We start from the raw sequence: 20725 nt of genomic DNA, 5'->3' as shown, positions 1-20725 counted from the left end.
TTTTTTTTTTTGTGAACAGCTAAGATTCAGACAGATTAATGCAGCTTTTGCGTTATGGATTTAATATTTCAGTATTCACTTCTGGAGTATTTAGTATTTTTTCACTGTGCTGATTAAAATCTGCTATAGATGATAACTATGCTGGTTTTATCATTCAAACACTGACAATTGATTTTTAAATCTTTAAGTGGCTTGTACTAGACTTTTATTTCTCAAAGGGTTTAGAAGTCTGCTTATATTATGTCCTTTTGTCATGTTGTCTGTAAATGGTAAATCAATGCAAAATTAATAGATTCCCATTCTAAAAAAAAAACCCCACCCTTTTTTCATAGGAGGAAGAACTAAGGAAAAGTGGAGAAGCCAAATATGCGCACCTGAGTGATGAGCTTCACGTATTAATTGAAGTGTTTGCTCCACCTGGGGAGGCGTATTCTCGTATGAGTCATGCCTTGGAAGAAATAAAAAAATTCCTCGTTCCTGTAAGTTGCTTATAGCATTCTTCTGTGACTGGTTATGGTTTTGCTACATTGAATTTGTGCTTTCTTTAAGCACCTTTAGCTCAAGGGGAAAAAAAAACGTTCTGTTGAACATTCATCTTTCATTCTTTTGTCTCAGGGAGATGCCAAACAGGCCATTAATTGTCACAGTTGATCCCCTGATATATTTTCTAGATGTTTTATTATTTCCATTTGTCATTGTTTTTTGCTTTCCTTTCTTGGTTTTTGGAGGGAAGGGTGTATTACTTTTTTTCTGTTTGCAGACATTAGTCATTAGTATGTGAGTACACTTTCAAGATTTTTTGAATATTTAAGTCTGTAAAAACATTTTTGTATATGTAATGATTTATCTAAATACCTTGCTAATGAAGTTAATGAATTTCTTGTGGAGCAAACAGCATGAGCAAAACATTCCTCAGACATTTGTGTTCAGACAGCTTGTCATGACTCAGACCGCAGTTTAGCAACCCTCCATCAGCTAGGAGAGCACAGAAGCATATTCTAAAGCGGGAAACCTTTTCAGTTTGATTTATACTGAATATATCACTTTCTGAAATATTTACCTTTTAGTCTATTGATTTTCCGTCAAACTCTCTGAAATTTATTTTCTCCACATTTATACAGTATTCCATGATATTTTCATACTTAAAATTTGTCCTAGAATTTAAGCATATGCATACTAAATACTAAGTAAAGGTTGCTTTGTGTAGTACTAGAATTACATGAGTTATCATCTGAGGTCTATCCTGAGACTATTTAACACTCTAAAAATATTCAGAACTTGCATTCCTTAACAAAAATATAATGGGAGCTTGTTTCTATTTGTGATAAAAAATAAAGTGCAATAACTGTTCATATCTCTCAATAATAACAGAAGGATTCAATGAATACCTTGTTATTATGAGTAATATGAAGCCAAGATAAGAGATGTTCAGGTGAGGCATACGTGTATTTGCATGGCAGAACTTAAATGTTTTATTTGGTGGGGCCTTCTTGGTGGGGGAAAAGGAGAATACATTATAAGTACAATATTTAAGTACAGTATTTAAAATGTTCAGATTTTTTAGAGCAGCTAAACATTTTTTTTAAGAATACAAAATAAGTAACAAAATTGTTAAGATAAACAGCTGGGTATTTGTTTTAAATAACAAAGTTTATGGGCACCAAGTGAGTGCCCATAAATGAGCTACATTTTAAACAAGTTGACTCTATCTTTCTGATTCTCCCTTTCCATCCCCTTACTATGCTTCCAATTTGGGAACACTGGTAATAACATACTAATTCAAATTCTGGCAAATAACTGTAAGACAAGAAAGCATTTTTTTCATTATTTCTGACTCTGTGTTAAACATACCATACGAGGGACAAATTAGGTCAGTGTCGTAATGCTGGCAGCGTAATGCGGAATGACATTTTGGCTGCAAGTTAATGGTGAAGATCTGCCAAGCCATAACACTGAAAGAAAATTTATAGTTAAGTAACACGTCCCTGAGAAGTCTGCAGTGTTATAGCTAAAAATGGTAACAGGGCCGATTACAAAGATTGACAGTCTCTGTCCTTTGGATAACCCTATTTTCAGTTGTTTGTGACTTTGCCAAACTTTAATTTGTTTCTGTAAGAGGCTCCTGTTTAAAGTTATCTTTCTATGTCCTCTTCATTCTGGAAGAGAGCTCCTGCATTATAGCATGACACAGTGATGATGGTACCTGCTCCTGTGCCCCCCGGATTTTTAACATCCATTACGTATTCTGTCCAGCCTGAGAAAATCTGTTCTGGGTGAATAAGGGAGAGAGAGCAGTGTGTGAAAAGAGTGGTGTTAAAATTTGTGGCATGTTGCTGTTGTAAATATTCAGCATCTGTGCAAGCATATATTTTGTGAGACACATTATTTATTGATAAGGATTATATGTATTTTCCAGTCTAAGTGTAATAGCTACACTGGAGAAAATATAAAAACAGGTTCTTTGTTACAAGATTTTGAACTTGGTTGGCAGTGGCAATAATTACTCCAAACAAGTAACAATTGTACTTTATGACTTGTTTGTTAGTTTTATCCCCTCTGCTTCTTTTCAGATTTACAATTTACAGAGCAATTATTAACTGGCTGGTTACAACACGTGTCAAGGGGTTTACACTCAAAAAGCTTGTGCTAGATAATTTCCTTTTTGTTCCCTATTTACAGCATCTCTTGAATTTGTTTTATGATGCTTTGTTGTTTATAAGACCTAATTTATTGCAGCAGTGAATACTAGAATTGCATGACAGGGAGGGAAGGAGTAGAATCTAACAGTTTTATTTATGCCAAATCAAGGATATAATAAACTATTCAAATGAGTTTTCACATTGCTTATGAATTTTGTGAAGTTTAAGTGAAATATTTCCCTCAGAAATTACACTGATTGTGTCAGTAAGATGGAAGAATGTTTTTATACTTTACCCATAAGTTTTAATGAGACTGAATGTTATAATAAATGCCTAGAAAACGTAATAATAGAAAAAGAGAAAAATGTAGAATAGGACTGAGGAAAAAAAATTTGACTATTTACTAACTGAAGCAAAGTTTTAACGAACAAGCACTTTTGATTTAAATGTAATTACTTAATTTTCACCTTCGACCTTGCCCAAGAATAGTATCAAAATTTTTACTAGTGAAGATTTCACTTCCGAGTCAGAGGTAGAAAGTAGGTACTGCTATTTACACTGGCTGTTCCACATGTTAACACGTTTCAAAGCCGCAGGCAGCTCAGCCTCAGGCAGCGCACTGGGATCCAACAGGCATTTCAGTGAATGATTGAACCCACAATGTCTGCAGCCTTCGGTTGTTTGCCGACTGATGCGCTTTTAAAGCCAAGTTGCTTCATTTACTATCTGCTGCTTCCATTTTGCAAATGGCTCGAGGTCTGCGTGGGAGCTGCCATCAGGGCGTTGCTAACTGGTGGATAAGATTTATTTTGCAACTGACTTCGCCAGATCTTTTGTGGATTTTATGCAAAACTTTGGCTTTTGGGGGGGGTCTTATATCCAGTTGCTAGCTAGATACTGCGTTCCATTTTATTTTGATGTTTATTCAATATGAAAATGTGAATGTAATCAAAATATGACAGATCAGAAGACCCATGATTAAGTAAATAGGATTAATACCTCGGAGTTTTGAAACACAACTGCCAGCTCCTTTTTTTTTTTGGCAACCTAGTAAAAATAAAAACCAAATGTGCTCCCCCAAGTCGAGGTTTTAGGGTAAAGATCAAATTTGGAACTGATGTTAACATAATGTAAGTTATCTGGTATTAGCTATGTGGAAAGTACAAACAGTAGGGATGCTTAGGAGGAGGACATGTGTTTTGCAGATTCATCTCTGTGGCCAACACAGATTCCATAAAATCCATAGGCATCTGACCGCCAATTATTTCTGACCCCAAACTGCCGGGGACCTAGGTCTGGGTGAGGAATCTAAGGCTGATATTATGTCTCGGTGTCTCAGAATGGGATGCAGGGTCAGTGAACTAGAAGGGGAGATGTTTAAAATGGCCAATATGGGGGGGAAATAGCTTAGAAGCTTTTCAAGCTCTGCCGATTTTAAAAGGTCCGTAGCTGTATAAATTCTGTGAAACTTTCTTCACCATTAATGAGCAATGAAATGCTACATCATTCTTATCAGATATGACTATATCATTCTGATGTACATTGGAACGTACAAATATATTTTCTGAACAAGCTATTATTTCCATGTAGTAAGGGACTATACCATCTTTAGGAGTTCTGTGCTTCCTAACACATACAAAATCTTTTTCTGATAACCATTTTTATCCCTTTAAGCAGAGCATTTTTATTTGACATGGTTAGCATCCCTTGGGACGAGGAGGGAAGCAGATACTGATCACTCATTTTATGTGTGAGTGCTCTGCAATAGGGAGCTATTATGTAGAGGGCAGGTTGCAGCTGCGGTGACACAACTGCTTTAAAAAGATTGCTTATAACTGTGCGGTCAGATGATCAGATATGGAACCAATTAGCACTTTAAGAGCTACTATTCAAATTATTTGCATACATTTTCCTAGCCACTTGTATCTGCTTTAAATTGAGGCATATTGGCAACACTCAAACACATGGTCATTTAATGCAGTCCAGTTGATGGGTGATCGCTCATGATGAGCCGACTGTGTACCTCAGTATTTTCTGAAGGTGTTAATCAGATCAGATCAGATCAGATTCCTTTATTAGGAATTAGTGTGATGAGGGAGCAGGTGAGTGCAGGTTTTTATGTTGTTGCGGTGAATTCAAGCTACAAGGTCTCCCACGCTTTCTTGAGGATGCCTGAATCTCTTATTGAATAGTTAACTTCAATCCTTTTATCTCACCTTGCTTCATACCATTGATTGAAATAATTTTCTTACTAATAATTTAAGAGGAATAAGCGTTCTCACTGATCCAGCTTCCAGCATCAGTTCTTCAGTCTTCCTAACTAAAGATGAAAAATTATTTAGGAAAAAGAGCCTTTCAGTGAAAAAAAAAGTTACTAATTCCATACTGGAAGTTATTCATACCAGAAGTTGGTATGAAAAAATTGAGATTTGGGAGGAACGGAAAACAAACTTTGATACCGGTTTGTTTCAGTGGGAACAATTAAATAATCTCAGAGTTTAATCCCTTGAAGGTCTTCCTCTAGCTAATGTTTCAAAAGAAATTGTACTTCAGAGATATGTTTGCTGTATTTATAGTAAGTCATATATACTACAGACCAAAGTTATTAATGAACTGTTATGTCATGTTGTGCTGGCTATGTTGTAGTATATACAGCACACAGTAACAATTTTTTGTCAAAACAAAGTTTTGGCTGTTTTATAACAAGTATATGTAGGTATATGACATTTATTTTGCACGGTTTTTATTAGTCATCTGAATTTCTTCTGTGCTACCGTATAATATGAAATCTCTATTTACATACCATTTCACACTCCATGGTTTTGTAATCTTACTTTTGTTTCTAAATAAGCTATATTATTGGGTTTTTTTTCAGTCTTTTTGTCCTCTTTCAAAGATATCTCAACAGGGGAAATATTTCCCTGACTATGATGGTGAGCAGCGGTGCAGCTCTGTTTCTAAGACTAGACATCTTTTATACCTGTCAAAGTAAATAATTTATACTTGCACATTCTGCAACGGTACTTGCAGTAATAATTCCTACAGTAATTATTTAAGAACTGTGATAAGGAAATTATCTGAGCAGCTGTTTCAGTTGTGTTGGGTTCTGTTTTTCCCAGTGTGCAACATCTCGGGCAATTTCATATACAAGTTTTGATAATCAAGGAAAAAAAAAATTCAGAGATTCTGTCAAGGCCTAAAATGTCATACCTCTTCACAGCTTTTTTTCGTAAATGTTACTTATCAAATCAAATTATGATAAATATATTCAAACACAAGTGTACTCGAGAGTTATCATGACTTGTGGACAGTGGTTCTTCACTTTTTACAGACTGTGGCATTTTTCTTAACCATGATATTGGCCGATCGAGCAGCAGCACTTGCGTAGTTTAAATCACTCATTTTAAGTTTGATGAAAATAACCCTAAAGCTATCCCTCAAAGTGAAAGTTTGGGGTTGGAGCCTTTTTATCTGAAAATTGAACTCCAATATTTCTCAACTGACTGAATTTTAATGTTCTTACTGATATACAATGTAGACTACTGGTTCTTTCTGCTATGAAGCTGAATGAATGGCAACACAGCATGTAATTCCTCAAATGTCTTCAGATTTGTGTGATGACGAGTAAGTTGCCTGTTGGCATGCCAGACTAACAAGTATCTTTTGCCTAGGCTTAGCTCCCCAGCTGCTTCGAGGTGGTATAGCTACTTCACAGCCCCACATTGATGCTCCTGCTCTGAGTGGATTAAGACCTTTTTAGGTATGCCAGAGACATATTTAGTCTGTGAAAGCAATCCCTTGGTGATCTCTCTCTGACACACAAAGGAATCAATAGAAAAGGCACAGCCTTATTCCCAGTGCCATCCCTTTGTTTTGCTTTTCAAATTAACCGGAGACATTAACCTGATTGCGGATTTTACACTGACGATTAATCTGAGCATACTATTGAGCTGTGGCTGTAGTTTAAAGAAATATTTACAACTTGCTTTGTGAGTCTGTATTCATCAGCGATTTTATAGGCTTGTCTTGCTGCTTCCTCTTGCTAGGCTGTAGCTTTTTCACCAGTGACAGATCAGAAGCAATGATTTGGGTGTAGGTGATAAAATTCATGCAGAGAAATTTGAATCCTACAGTATTGCTCCTGGTTTCTTAACAGCAGGCCTGTAATATGTAGCAAGAAGTTGGCTATGGTATTGCACATTAGGCTGTACAAACCCCTTCACCTCACAGGGACCACCAGACCCTCCTACACATCTGGCATTTCATTTAAGAGCCATGTGTGTGAGCACGAATTTGGCCAGTCTCATCAATGGCAGTAAAGATTGAGTATTTGACCCAGTGAAGAGGATGCAACTTCAGGGTCTGAAAATAAAATTCCATGTGGTTCTATATAAAAGTAGGCATGAAAAGTGTATCTAAAATAATTGTTTTTCATGCAAAGAATGAAATTCATGATGATGAAAAAGAAAAACGATGTGCAAGATGTTATGTGTTTCCATCGTATATACTAGTCTATTTTTTTTTTCAGCCATCAATATGAGGAAGGAAAAGGACAATATTGGGGTTATAAACATAAGACTGGAAGCAAGGAGATAAGAGTTATTTATTTTGGTTCTTTCAAGGAATTGGTTTGTGGCTTAGCCAGGTTACTTTCTCTCTGTTTTACTTATTTCAGCAAAATGACAATGGGATTTTTGAGGTTTAATTAATTTGTAGAGGTAGACTCAAATAATAAATTTCTTTTCCTGCTTTAATTCAAATTGAAAAGCATACTGCACATAATACCTGGGCAGTGTGTAGGGTTTTTGGTTTTGTTTGGGGTTTTTGTTTCCTTGTTTGTTTTCAAAAAAAAGGGGAGAGAGAAGGTTTTGGTGGCATTTTTAAACTTTTTATTTATTTTTTTTAACGTAGCAAAGGTCAGTGTAGCCAATTCTGATGATGCCAAGTTAGCTCCCTTAGGAAAGCGTAAAAGAAAAGGCACAAATACAGAGTAATCTTTCCTCTGTTGTGTTCTTTCAGCTTCCAGCAGTCAAAAATTGAATTTTTCCAAGGCTGTATCCAGGCCATCTTGCCTTATACCCTGTGGTAGGTTTTTCTCCTCTTCCCTGAGCTTGTCAAATGCTTTTTTGAACCTTAGTTAAGTTTTTTGCCTCAGAAAAATATCAGGGGGCAATGAGTTTGACAGTTAATTATGCACTGTGTGTAAAAACAAAAACAAAAACCCAAAAGCGACTTCCTCATGTTTGTTTTAAAGCAATGGTTTATGTGGTTAAACCATTCATGCATGGTTAAAAGCAATGGATAATCTTACACCGATCCTCACTCTTACATTGCTCTGGATTTGTTTCTTTTCTAAGCCCTCCATCTGTTGTTGTACAGAAGCAGAGATAGCTCTGATCATCCGTGTGCCATACCTCTGACTGTCCTTTCCACGTCTTTCTGTGTCTTCCTTAGCTTACCGCCCCCCCTTTTTTTTTTTGCTGGGATGGGATGGCCAGGATGGCACACAGTAGCTTCATCTCGGTAGTCAAGAAGCAGTACACTAATGAAATGGATCTTCTGTTATTTTATGGTTTAGTGTCAGGTTTTTTCCTAGTACTATCTACCATTCTTCCTGCTTGCAGTGATTTGATGTTTTCTGAATGCCATTTGTAAAAAATCCAATTTCTTGAATGATAATAACTAAGTTAGAGCTATTTACTTTCAGTATTTTAATGTTTGTCAATACTTAAGTTTAATTATTTTTATGTGCATTATTTTGCATTTATCAACACTCAATTTTTTTCTGCCAGTTTTATTTCTAATAATTGAGTATAATGAGATCTTTCAGCAGTTCTTTGTATTAACCTTTAGATTTTATTGCCCTGAATAACTTTAAATGAAATGCTGTCACTTCATTATTCAATTTTTTTAATATATTTTATAAATATTATGAGCAAAACAGATTTTTTGAATCACTCAATAAACTCTTCCCTTCAGAAAACAGAAAATTATAAAAACAGCTCAGCTATTGTCAATATTCTTTCTCCTGTAACCAAAGAGAGAATTATTAATCAACAAGGTGCGCTCTCTTACCTTTTGACAACTTTTGGTGTGGCTGATGAGAGTTATGATCTCCATCTGTGCAGATCTTTAAAAATGGATGTCTCATTTGCTCTGTGCCATGCCATATGACATAAACCTGTTCAGAAATTATCTGCATGAAGGATAAAGGTACATTCATCCACAGAATGGAATTCTACAAGACCAGTGACATCAGCCTGAATACATTCAGTATGTGCAAACATGAGAAGGTTTCAGTAAGTAAAGGATATATATTTGTATGTATTCCTGATGTTTTTAAAGGTTTAAAGTGTCCTAATGGCAAGGAATAATATGACAAAACTTCATTGACATGAGAGATTTTTAAAAGAAAAAATAAGTTCAAATATCAAGTTGAAAAGATTGTTAGTTGACTATGAAAACAGCTTTCTACAGAAAAACAATAACTTTAGTTTAATATGGTTTTGGTTCAGCCTCAGTGATAAAGGGATGGCAAGAACTTATAAAGAATTACTGTACAAAAATCAGGCAAAGATGCAGAAGACAGATTAATAGCAATTAAATTTATAAAATAAAAATTCCATATTTAATTGAATAGTTGTGAAGGAAATATGTGGCCAACAATGCGATGATAATACAAATGAGTTCAAGGAACATTAGAAATAAAAGGAATCCTAAAAAAGATACAGACTTCAATCCCTGGAGATGATAACTTTATCAATAACATTAATGATGCAGAAAAAGCAGAATGTTCCCATAAATATCAGTTGTGTAGCTGGAAAAATATAGGATGGTGTGTAGTTGTATCTTACTGAAATGATGCAGTACTTTGCAGTTACTAGTACAGTAATGTTAATTTTAAGAAAACCTGTTTAGAAAAAAGTCAGGAAACTGAAGAAGAGGTCATAGTGTGCTGGTCTGAGAGCAGTTCTGTGAGCAGCAGAGCTAATGAAGGCTGATTTCAAATGACTTAATGTCTCGTGTTTGGGTTTTGGGGGGTCAGGTAATGTGTGTTCTCTGACTGAAACTTTTGTGTATTTCAGACATTCACAACTTCATTCATTTGTTGGGTTTTTTGGTTGACCTTATGTTGGCAATTGCTCTTCAGTAAGGGCTCTAACAGTGTCTTCCTCACCCTTCTGCATGAGCACTTTCATGAAACTGGGAATGATTGACTGTTTTAGGACTACTGGACATCTGTCAGGTACAGCTGGAGTTGACCAGTGAGTCAAAAGTTAATTGGGTTGGAATGACAAGCAGTGGAATAGAAACGTGGCCAGTGAAAGAAAAACTTGCGGTAGCAGCATGCCTATGTGGCGATTATGCTGTGACCGGCCTGACGCCAGTCCTTCACTGAATAGTTGGGAAAGATTGCAGCTTCTAAAAAAATTGAGAAAGGAATCTAACCACTGCTTTAATGCTTTTATGGCTTCATGAAAATAAATTTGTCAACAAATTTGATTTCATACTCAATGTGAAAGTTTGTTGATAAAATTAGTTGTGTTAGTGATACCTGGTATTCCTGTAAAAATCTATCACTTGTATGATGTGACAGGGCTCAAAACTTCTTAATAAGAAGTTTTCCTAAATAGGTGTGTCTGTAGCAATTTTCTTAAGGAGTTGGTATGTGAAACTTCTTTGTCTGTCAAACCTGGTTTGTGTATCAAATTTTGAAGATGGAGATTTGCATCTTGATATTAGATTATTTCATGTTTGCATATTCCTCTCTCAGCACAGCAGGTTCCTTTGGGTGAGGCCTACAAGGGGGCACAGGTGGTGCAATACTTAGACCCTGTAGCAAAATCTGTAGCCATTAAGCAGGTGAAGCGACTTCTTGTGTGAGAGTGGTGCCTCAAAGTGCATCCCCAGCCATCAGCCCGCTTATACTAACGTGTAAAAAACACTGAGAATTAGGATGCATCTTATATCCTGCCTCCCTGCTAGGTTTAGACACTTTACTTTGGAAACATCAAGATGAGAGACATACCTCCAGATAAAGTAAGCGTGAAACTAGAAAAGGATTTTAATAAGAGAGGAACCATTCTCTGGAGCTGCCCATAGTTCATTGACTACCGAGGGAAACCGTTGGTGACTTAGATTAAAACAAAATTAAACTCTCACAGGTACATATGCCTTTTTCTAAAAGAAAGTCTATATGAAACATGATCTTTCTGAAGAATCACATGATGACACTAGAGTCTAGTGATCAATTCTGTTTTGAGCTGACTGGAAACCTTATGGAGAAAGAGGAGTGAGGCAATCTGGTACCCAAAGCTGTAAATGGGAGTCAGTTGGGAATGATGGGATGGAATCTCACTAGTGAATAGAGGTAGGAGCTTGTTCAGAGAGGAAGGCTGAGGATGGATGCAGAAGTCAACAAAAGCATGCTCAAGAACAAATATCTCATATTTCCTATTTAAATGACTTGAGTACAATTATGATCTACCTACTTGCTTGCCATTTTCTCTCAGCTATTTGAAAACTCTTTGATGCATGCAGTTTATTTTTACACTTCTTACTAACTAAACACAGAAAAAAAAAAAGGAACTATCTCTTTTAGACATGCTAGAACAAGATTTGTGTCTGTTGGACACAAATTCAACTTCAGCGTAATTTTCATGGCTGCATAACTTGTGAATGACCCAGTGAGTAACAACTTGGTTACAGCACTGTTGAAAATCGGAGGTTTTAGGGCCAGATTGGAGGAAGTGAGAAATTTTTGGAAGAAGGCAGTGTGACAAGCTAGGAAGGATCTGTGGCTATCTGATTAAGGTACATACTTACATTTCTGTTTATAATGGATACTTACCACAGAGTTAGCCTGAGCAAGATAGTACAAGAATGAACTGAAAACAATAGGAAGTCCTTATTTTTCATAATTTTCCTTTTGATTGTTTCTTCACTTTTATAAACTGTGTAAAAATAAAAAGTAAGATTTTGAATAGTAGTTGACCCCGGGCTCTTAATTAGGCTCTAAGATTAGGGTTAAATGAATAGACATATTCTGAATAGACAACTGGCAGGGAAGCACAGACAGGTGATTTTTTCCAACCAGCGAGGGCTTCAAAAGGTCATGGAGAACTTTGCAAAGAAAAAAAAAATCACTTTAAGAGTGACAATTAATAGCTGTTCATTGTTTTCATTATTTGTTTTACATCATCGTTACTTTTGAGGAAGTGAATAAATAATGCTTTGTTCTAAAGATGCTATTTCTGAGTTGCTTTAATCTACTCACAAGTCCCTAGCCTGATTTCCTTAGGTGCCAAACACACCTGGGCCACCGAGTTACAACAGACAAAAAGCAATCAAGAGGTGTAAAATAACAGGAGTTACAGCAGGTTCAGGAAACCAGACCTATTATCTCAGATGGGCTAAGAAAGTCCCCTCAATGTCAAAAAGGGCAATTGCATATGTAACATGGTGCTAAGTTATGCAATAAACAGCTATAATCTCTGCCCAGTCATTATCCTTAAACTGATTGGTTGAAAATCGGTGAAAGGAACCAATGCTAAATTAAAAAAATATTTTGTTCTGATTTTGACTGAGATTTCTTTTCTGCTTATAAACACATCAAAAAGACAGATCATGCCTTGGGTATTGGCTGGTCTACACTTTTCTGTGTATCTTGCTTTGAAAAGCACTTAATAGATTTACATAAGCCTGTAAAACAAACCGCATCCAGGGTAGGAGCTTGCATACCAAACTGAAAGCAGGTGCAGTTAAAAACAGAGGTGATATAAAGCTCTGAAAAATATTTGTGCAATGGGAATCCTGACAGTCTGCTTCACTGTGGCATCTTCAATGTGGTACGGTGATTCATGTCATAAAATGGTATGCGTCCCACATACGTTATTGCATACCTGCATGAGAATGCGGTTTTACCATCTCCATCTGTCTCTCAAACAGTGTGAATATGTTGCAGTATGTTTAAGGAGATCTCTCTTTTAATTTAGTTAATCAGCCTTCACTCAGAGCTCAACTTTTTGCATGGTCAGAAATCATATTTTCTGCTGGAATCCAGAAGCCCATTTTGTTTTGTAGTGCAATCATGTATTGCAATATCACTTAAAAAATAATTTCTCTTGTGTCACATATCAAACTAAACAGCTGAGTCATATCCTTATTACTAAAATGGCAAGCAAACAAAATCTGAATGTATTTCATTTTCTGCCAAACCCTAGCCTGTTTTTATGTAAATTACCGTATCCAGAGGCCATAGTCAAAGGCTATTTATACAGTATATCAATTAAATCTTGACTTGTACTTCAGCCCTTTAATCAGTTCTTAGCTAGGAGTGATTTTATATAGTTTAAGGCCAGAGGGAACAGAGAATCTACATTGAGTTTGTGTGTATTATTATATATTATGATAGTGTATGTATTGTGTTCCGTATAATGCTATGTATCACTATGCTTATTAGAAAGTATATTACTATAACATAGTGTAGTCAATTAGTGTATAATGTTAGGCTGTTAGATTTCATCCAGCTACCCTTAGACCGAGACCACCAGATGTAGTTGCACATGTTCCTCTCGGGTCATCCAGCTGCTCTGCACGACAAGTACTCTGCTACTGCCTGGAACCCACAGCAGGTGAGGAAAACTACCTGAATGAGCCGCTGAGGACTTTTATTTACGGAAAAATGAACCTTTCCAATGAGTCTGATCAGAGACCGAGAATCAGGAAGGGAGGGAGAATCCCTTTTTGATCCTGAACCTGGCAGTTTTCCTTCTGCGTACACGAGTAAAGCATTATGTGGTGCACCTGAGGAGGTTTCTCTTTACAGCATAAACTGACTGGTGTCCTGTCTCTAAGGGCAGCAGGTTTCTTGTGGCTCACAAGTACTTCTAGGGAAAATAGTTATAAGCATAGGAAAGAATGTATCTGCCTGGTATCGTATTGAGGTCAGAAAAGCTTCTTTACCCTTCTAAGCAACTTATGCACATCTTCTTTAGGCATGTATTGAGCATGGTGGAAATAATCTAGGCAGTTCTGTGTCGCCAGAACTTGCGAAGAGGAAATCAAGGGAAAATTTATAGATTCATGGGTTCTGAAACCGGGAAGTACAGCTATTCCCTTCAAGCCCCAGCCCACACAGGTGGTAGAGTTTCTTCTAAAAACTGTACTACGTATATGTTTCAGAAAGACATCAAATCTCACTTCAAGCGCTCCAGATGATCTGGAGTTCAGTATCTTCCTGCTAAGCTTTAATTACCCTTACTGGTAGTAAACTATGTCTATTTTCAAGGTTGGTGCTTTTTTGCCCCTAAATTCGGTTTCCAGTCAGTAGTTCTGTGTCTTTGCCACATTAAAAGCACCTCCTCCTCTCTCCAGTTATCAGTTATCTCTTTGTGTCTCCAGAGAGAGAGAGAGAGAGAGAGAGAGAGAGAGAGAAAGAAATCAGATATTTCTTCAATCCATATCTTCAGTAAACAGAATATTGTTGTTAAGCGTCATTTCCTAAGGCTTTGGGGGGGGTCTTGAACTAATTTCCTCAGCCCCTCCTTGCACTCTGCAGTTAAGTCTGAATTCTGGACACAATAGTTTAATAGTCTTGTGTAGAAACAGAACTGCACAGAGAGCTCCTCATTAGACCCTTGGCCATAATACCGACTAAGTAATGCTCTCCAAACTAGTCTCTCCTCTCTAAGGCAGTCTACATATACTGTTCACAAATGTTTTCAAAATGTGTTTGATCACACTCTTGTGTTAACTCTTGAATCTTGACCCTGTAGTCAGAAGAGCCATGTAGATTTGTGATAGTAATTTAACCTTCACATTTTTACCACTCACTAGTTTACAAAACAGTACCAAAAAAGTTTTTATATAATTGCCCAAACAGTAAGAATATTTAATAGTGCTGAGCCAAGAAGTGATTTCTGAGGAGATTGCTTGGCATTTTGATTTCTCTTAAATAATAATAATAAAAAAATAAATATACCACAATGCCAGCTTGCAAATCATTCAGTGTAATCCCTGCTAATTCCATCTCAGTTTTAAATCAAGACATTAAGTGATAAAAAGTTCAGCTGAGGTGCTTGATCTCGAAATGATTGCATGCAACGGAAGCAGTCTCAAGTCCTGTTCTATTAGAGAGCTAAAACTTTCTATCCACATCAGTTGGGATAAATAAAACCTCAACTTTCATTGCAAATACAGGAGTGAAACATGAGTTAAATATCTCAGTCTTTTCTGTAATAGTATTTACAACTTAATCTAGAAACAGAACTCTGTTTGACCTACATTTTGGGGTGGGGTGGGGGAGAATTGAGGGGAGTAATCATACTGTATTTCCAAATGCCTGTATGTTGCCCTTGATTGTGCTGATCACTCTCATTTCACTGATACCTTTTGATTCCATTATCAGTCACCTACGTTGAAAAAATACTTGGCCATCCTTCTTACTATCATTTTTACATTGTTTTTGTTCTGAAATAGGCATTTAACCTAAATAGCTTATTGCCCAGTGCTGCCTTTTTGATATCTGTGGCATTTGGGTTATGTGGGTGGCCTGCAGGATGCTTTTCAACAGGTCCCGGCTTTCAATAACATTTCTGGCTGCAGACCCACATTCCCAGAAGGGTATGCCAAGAACAACTCAAGTTTCAAAAAGGTGACCCTTTTAAAGTGTTGGATGTATTCCTGATACAAAATTACAGAAAACTTATCAAGATCAGTGTGTACCTAGGCATCAACTAATTTTCAAGTTGAGCCTACACTGTCTGTCAGGATAGTTTCACTACTGACTTGCTCTGCATTGAACTCAGACTTTTCTTTAAGCAATCATAACCTAGCCTGTTTTAGCAACATTATAGTTTTGTTTCAGTTGATGTTATGATATCTAGCAGATATCCCCAAGATGAAGTCAGTCCCATTATACATTTTTTTTCTTCCCATGTAGTAAGAGCAGAAGTTTAGGGAATGTTTTGTTTTCTTGCACAGATGAAGTGGTCTGTAACACGTGCACACCTATACTCCATACTTTGCCTGAGAAAGCTCTAACTTCTATTATCTGAGGGTCTGAATCTTCTCTTGTGGACATTGCCCTTGAAGTAAAGTACCATCTTCCTATCTCCTCTTTTCCCACTAGATAGTGCTTAAAAAAAGGATCTTTTCTGCACGTTGTTTTGGGTACCATTACATACTGTGCTAGATCCCACCAGTGAGCTTCTCACTGAGATCCTCTAATCTGGTATTTGCCCCATCTCTCCCATCTGGAGATGGGACCACATATAAGGCATAAAAGAATAGAGAAAATAAAAATAACGGGATGTGAAAATGAAAGCAAAACCAAGGGGAATAAAGAAAATTAAATTAAATTGAATTAATAAAAAAAAATTTAAAATCGGTGAAATCAGTAGAAAGATACTATCTGTGGTTGCAGCATCTATGGAAAATTTAGGTGCCTCTAATTTTGTTTACATTTTCAGGAAAAGTAGTTTTTAAATCAACTGTAGCATAAATATTTGTAATTCTTTTAGTTATGAAAAATGAATTCTGAAGTCTATGAGAAAACAATACTTGTTTATATTATTTATTTTTATATTTTTCATTTTAAGTGTGATGGAAGCATTTCATAGGAGGGCATATGCAACAACTGGTAAACACATAAAAATTACACATTGCCATTAATATATTAAGTATTGCATGTTCTTTACTTCAAAGAGAAATTATGATCAATTATTACAGCATGCTCACAGTTTTGATGGAATATTAATAGCTTTAATTTCATTGAGATTGACAGACCAACTGGGGTCCAATTTCCCATTTGAATTTTTGCTCCTTGCTATTAAAAAAACTATTTAAAATGTCACAATACTGCAAAGATGTTGTGAGAAGGCCAGCATGACAACATCATCTTTTCGTACATGTTGGTTGAGAAATAACTGGCCCTAACTGTAAAATTTCCAGATTTAAAAAACAAAACAAAAAAAACAACCAAACAAACAAACAAACAAAAAAACCCCAAAAAAAACCAAAACCACACACAGTGGTTGCCATATTTTCTTGTCATATTTTCTCAAGCGAGGTTGAGGGCATGGGGGGGAGGGTTAGAACAGCAGGGATGGTGAAACATCAGGAATAAGTACAGCTGGCAGGAAAGATCAAATGCACAATAGAAAATATCAGATGGCTCAGAAAAAAAGGCACTAAATGGCTTTTTTTTTTCCATAGGCATCAATATTAAATGGAATCAGATCAGTTTTACGGTACAGAAAGTTCTGTCGTGAAGTCACAGAGTACTTAATCAGAAATAAGACGGGAATTTAGTAGTTAACAAAGCTTTCAGGGGGACAAAACTTAGTCATGTATACAAATACTTTAGAGTTGGTGGAAGTTAGGAGATAAATCTGAATTTTATTCACCACAATGCTATTACCTAATATTTTTTTTCCAGAAACTTATCTCATAATGTGTTAACCATCCACAAATTAACATTTGTTCCTCTTACAGTTAACATTTGAAACAGTATTACTAGAAGACTTGGGTAAGGGACTGCTAATGGTTGTTCAAGAGTAGAAAACCATAAAAGCTCTGCTGACAATATTTCGTTCTTGAAGAATGGTGTTAGCCTTGTGGGCACACATTTATATACAGAGCTACACAGACTCACACACCCAAATGCATCGGCTCCTACAAAACACAAAGTCACATGAGCTGCTCTGGGCTCTTCCCAGTGTTTTATGCTCCAGGCTAAAAATTTGGAGAGCCTGCACACTTAGCCACTACAAATGCATTAATTCTTCTGAGTTAACTCATCATCAACTATCTACTCCAGAATACTCCTATTGATAATCTGGGTGTACGTCCGTAAGATTAAATACATACAGTTATGCACTTATATATCATCACTGTAATTATCTCAGCATGATAATGACAGAAAAATAATTTTCAAAAATAGTCACCAAGTTCATGGCCAAAATTTGCCCTAGTAAATAATAGTGGTGGATCTGATACGCGAGCAGTTGTATGAGGATGTTAGGAAATGACATGTAAGAATTTTGGCAGATTTAAGCCATTGAGAAAGACTAGATCATTTCTTCTGGAGTGATGGAAAATTTGCAAGTGAGAAGGCAGAATGTGGGGCGCTCAGAGGTATCTGGTTTTAGTGCCCAGTTGTAGCCACCACTGGCTGAGGAAAGATTGAAATTTAAGCTGTTCCCCCTCTGTCCTGTTCAGACTAGACAACACTGTAACTCTGAATGCAAGATCTGAGAGGGCAAAGGCAAAATGACCCCAAAGGTGCTGATGCTGTAACCTGGTAAAAAGGGCACGTTGCTGCAGAAAGAATTCCTGGCTTAGAGTCCCTGTTCCCAGGGCTGGTTCTGTGTTTTTTTCTGATGACACTTAAGTAGAAGCTCTATATGCAGTCCTTGTAATGAGGAGCAGAGCCTGTGGATTTCTTCTCACAGTTATATGCTTTCATAATTTGGAGATCTAAGACTTTGATGATCCACAACAAAAGATCTTACTATGCCGGCTGATGGTTTTATAATAACATTTGTCTTACGGTAAGATTTTTTCGTTTAATTCTAGCAACCAAAAGAGTAGAAGAAAATCTCAAAACCCTAGTGCTAATGAAACCTGCTTGCCTCTGGGATGTCACAGGACTATGAGGTGTTTGGAGGCTTTGTCATCCGGGAGGACGGGGTGCTGGTGGCAATCAGGTATTCAGTTGTCCAGGGTATTTATTTGCAAAACACTGTTCAATACTTGGGCACAGGTTAGAGCATTCTCTGATCATTGCTTGGTCTAAGTCAAACTCAAGGAGTAGGAACTTTCAACAAAGGTTACTGGAAATGAAATGTTTGTTTACTAAGTTATGTGTTTGCAATTCTGAATGCTGAAGGCCATATAGTGGAATGAGAAATAGCTCAGAAGTTTTATGCGCCCCAGGTGGAAGGTGGGTATTGGTAAGAGAAGCCTACTTGTGTCTTTTCAGGACATCTGCAAAGAAGCAACTCTTACCATAACTCACCATTGCAGAATTGCTTGAGAGACTCTTCTAGGCAACTGCAGTCTGGGGAGATGGTGGATATAAAAGTTTAAAACAAAGTTGGAAAGGAAATGCTTTCAGTGTCAAAGAAGAGGGTTGGAATGATCTTCCCATGCAATGGATGGATGAAAGGCAAGGCAGGCTCCACTCATACTTGCCAGAGGAAAGGAAAGGAGAACGTAGCAGGATGTAGTTGCTAGAGATTCCTGGTTCAAAACAGGTCTGCAACAATTTAGGCAGCATGATCCAGGAACGCTTAGGTAGGTAATCAAGGAAATTACAGTGAGTACTTATCAGCAGAAACTGCCCTTAATAATGTTGTAGTTTACTTGGTTTTGGAGAACGAGAGATGGACATCTCATGAGTTAGCGTGGCTCTCTTTACAAGTCTTCTGGGACTCTTTTATTTGGGACTCTTTCTCCTCCTGAGAATGACAGTTTGACTACAAGGTCTTTTCAGACGTTCAGTGATCTTCTCTGTTGTGTTTTCATGTATATTTATTCTTTCCCAGGTCTTCTATAGAGGTCCTTCACTTTTTTTGAAGAAAAAGAGAGGATTTGAAAGGCTTCTCAAACTAGGGTCTCACTGCATTTTTGGAACAATAATTCTGACTTCTTTTAAGCCTGGGGAAAATAGTAAGAAAATTATGCCATTCCAAGCCACATAATGCAGTTTAAAGCTACCTGGTGATACATTTAATTTGTGGGAAATAATTGAAACTGGACAAGGTGAATAACTAAATTACATTTTGACCTAGGATCATACCAAAGTTTTTGTTGGAATTGATCAGCATGGAGTTCCAGTGAGTACAAACTCCTCTGATAGCAGTGTTAACAGAGTGAGATCCTGGGATTATGTCCCAGAGAAATGCAAAACTTGCTTTATTTTGTGTTGGATCTTTCCTGTGGGCTGTGTATAGCAGGAAAGAATTTCCAGGTTTATGTGTATGAATGAGGGATAAAGGTGACTAGATTGTGTCCATGGGCAGATGTCATAGCACTGATAAACAGCCCAGAAGTCAGGGATCTATTACAATAATTTCCTCATGTTTTGAATGTTTACTCATTGCACTCAGAAAAGCAGACAACATTACAGAGAACAGATCTGCAGATGGAGACAAGATCCCCTGCAAGGCTTTAGATATTTTAGGGCTGAGATATTTTAGTGGAGAGTTACTAGTTGAATTAAAATCAGAGAAGCAATTTATTTTCTTCAAGGTTAAGTTAGAAAAGATGAAGCCTGACACTGCCATAAAGTGTTGATTTTAATAAAAAGCACTTTTTGTCTCATTACTTTAATAAGGTTTGCTTAGTTATATTCCCCTTCTGTAAAATTGCTAGTTAAATTTATACATTGTAAGGCCATAAATACAAATTCGTGAACAACTGAACAGTCTCTCTTCTGGTTAAAAAGCATGATTTGGAGATTATATCCCCAGGAGATTTTTGTGAGTGCTGCTAATGATATTTCATGCTCATGAAGTTCATGTCACCGGGGTTAGGAACAGGCTCCTATTTCCTCCCTTCCTGACAAGGTCCCTGGGAAGAAATAGGGTACTTTATAGGCAAGGAAGTATAAAAACCTCACCACCACCACTTCCCCCGCCCCAGTACTCTATATAGTTCCTTTTTTAATAGACTTAAATCTTGAACTGGCAGAGCCAGACAGTGGCATACTGGCTCAAATTGTAGGACTACACTTACCAAGGGGATGTAGGAAGCATGTTCTAGAAGATGATTGGCCAATACAGAATTGTCCAAATTATACAAACATCCCAAAGAAAGGAATATTGTGGAAATAGTATTTCCCTTCATATACAGGGATGTTTACAGTTGTAGGTATTTTAAAATTGCCCGTCAGCAACACAGTTTTAGTGAATCACATAAGTGGTAACAATTGTCTTTTTAACTAGATTCTAACGTTGATTAAATATTGAAAGCTTACTCTTAATAATTTCATTATTTTCTTTAGTGTGATAAATACAAACCACAGTGTATTAATTTTCAGATACTTGGCAATTGCTTTATTATTTTTCTCTCTGACTTTC

At 36.8% G+C, this 20725-nt stretch overlaps 1 protein-coding gene across 2 annotated transcripts in view; it reads left to right on the top strand.

Annotated features, from left to right (window-relative positions):
• The window catches only part of KHDRBS2 (KH RNA binding domain containing, signal transduction associated 2), a 398703-nt gene that overhangs the window by 214414 nt on the left and 163564 nt on the right, over positions 1-20725 (top strand). For both annotated transcript variants that reach the window (XM_075497293.1, XM_075497292.1), the window contains exon 4: positions 333-479. In XM_075497293.1, the coding sequence (XP_075353408.1) occupies positions 333-479 (147 nt within the window). The remainder of the gene's footprint in view (positions 1-332; positions 480-20725) is intronic.

Source organism: Mycteria americana, chromosome 3 (assembly GCF_035582795.1).
Source record: "Mycteria americana isolate JAX WOST 10 ecotype Jacksonville Zoo and Gardens chromosome 3, USCA_MyAme_1.0, whole genome shotgun sequence".
In the NCBI taxonomy this organism is placed as follows: domain Eukaryota; kingdom Metazoa; phylum Chordata; class Aves; order Ciconiiformes; family Ciconiidae; genus Mycteria; species Mycteria americana.
Note: the sequence above shows the minus strand (reverse complement) of the source record. Positions and strands in the feature narration are given on the sequence as shown.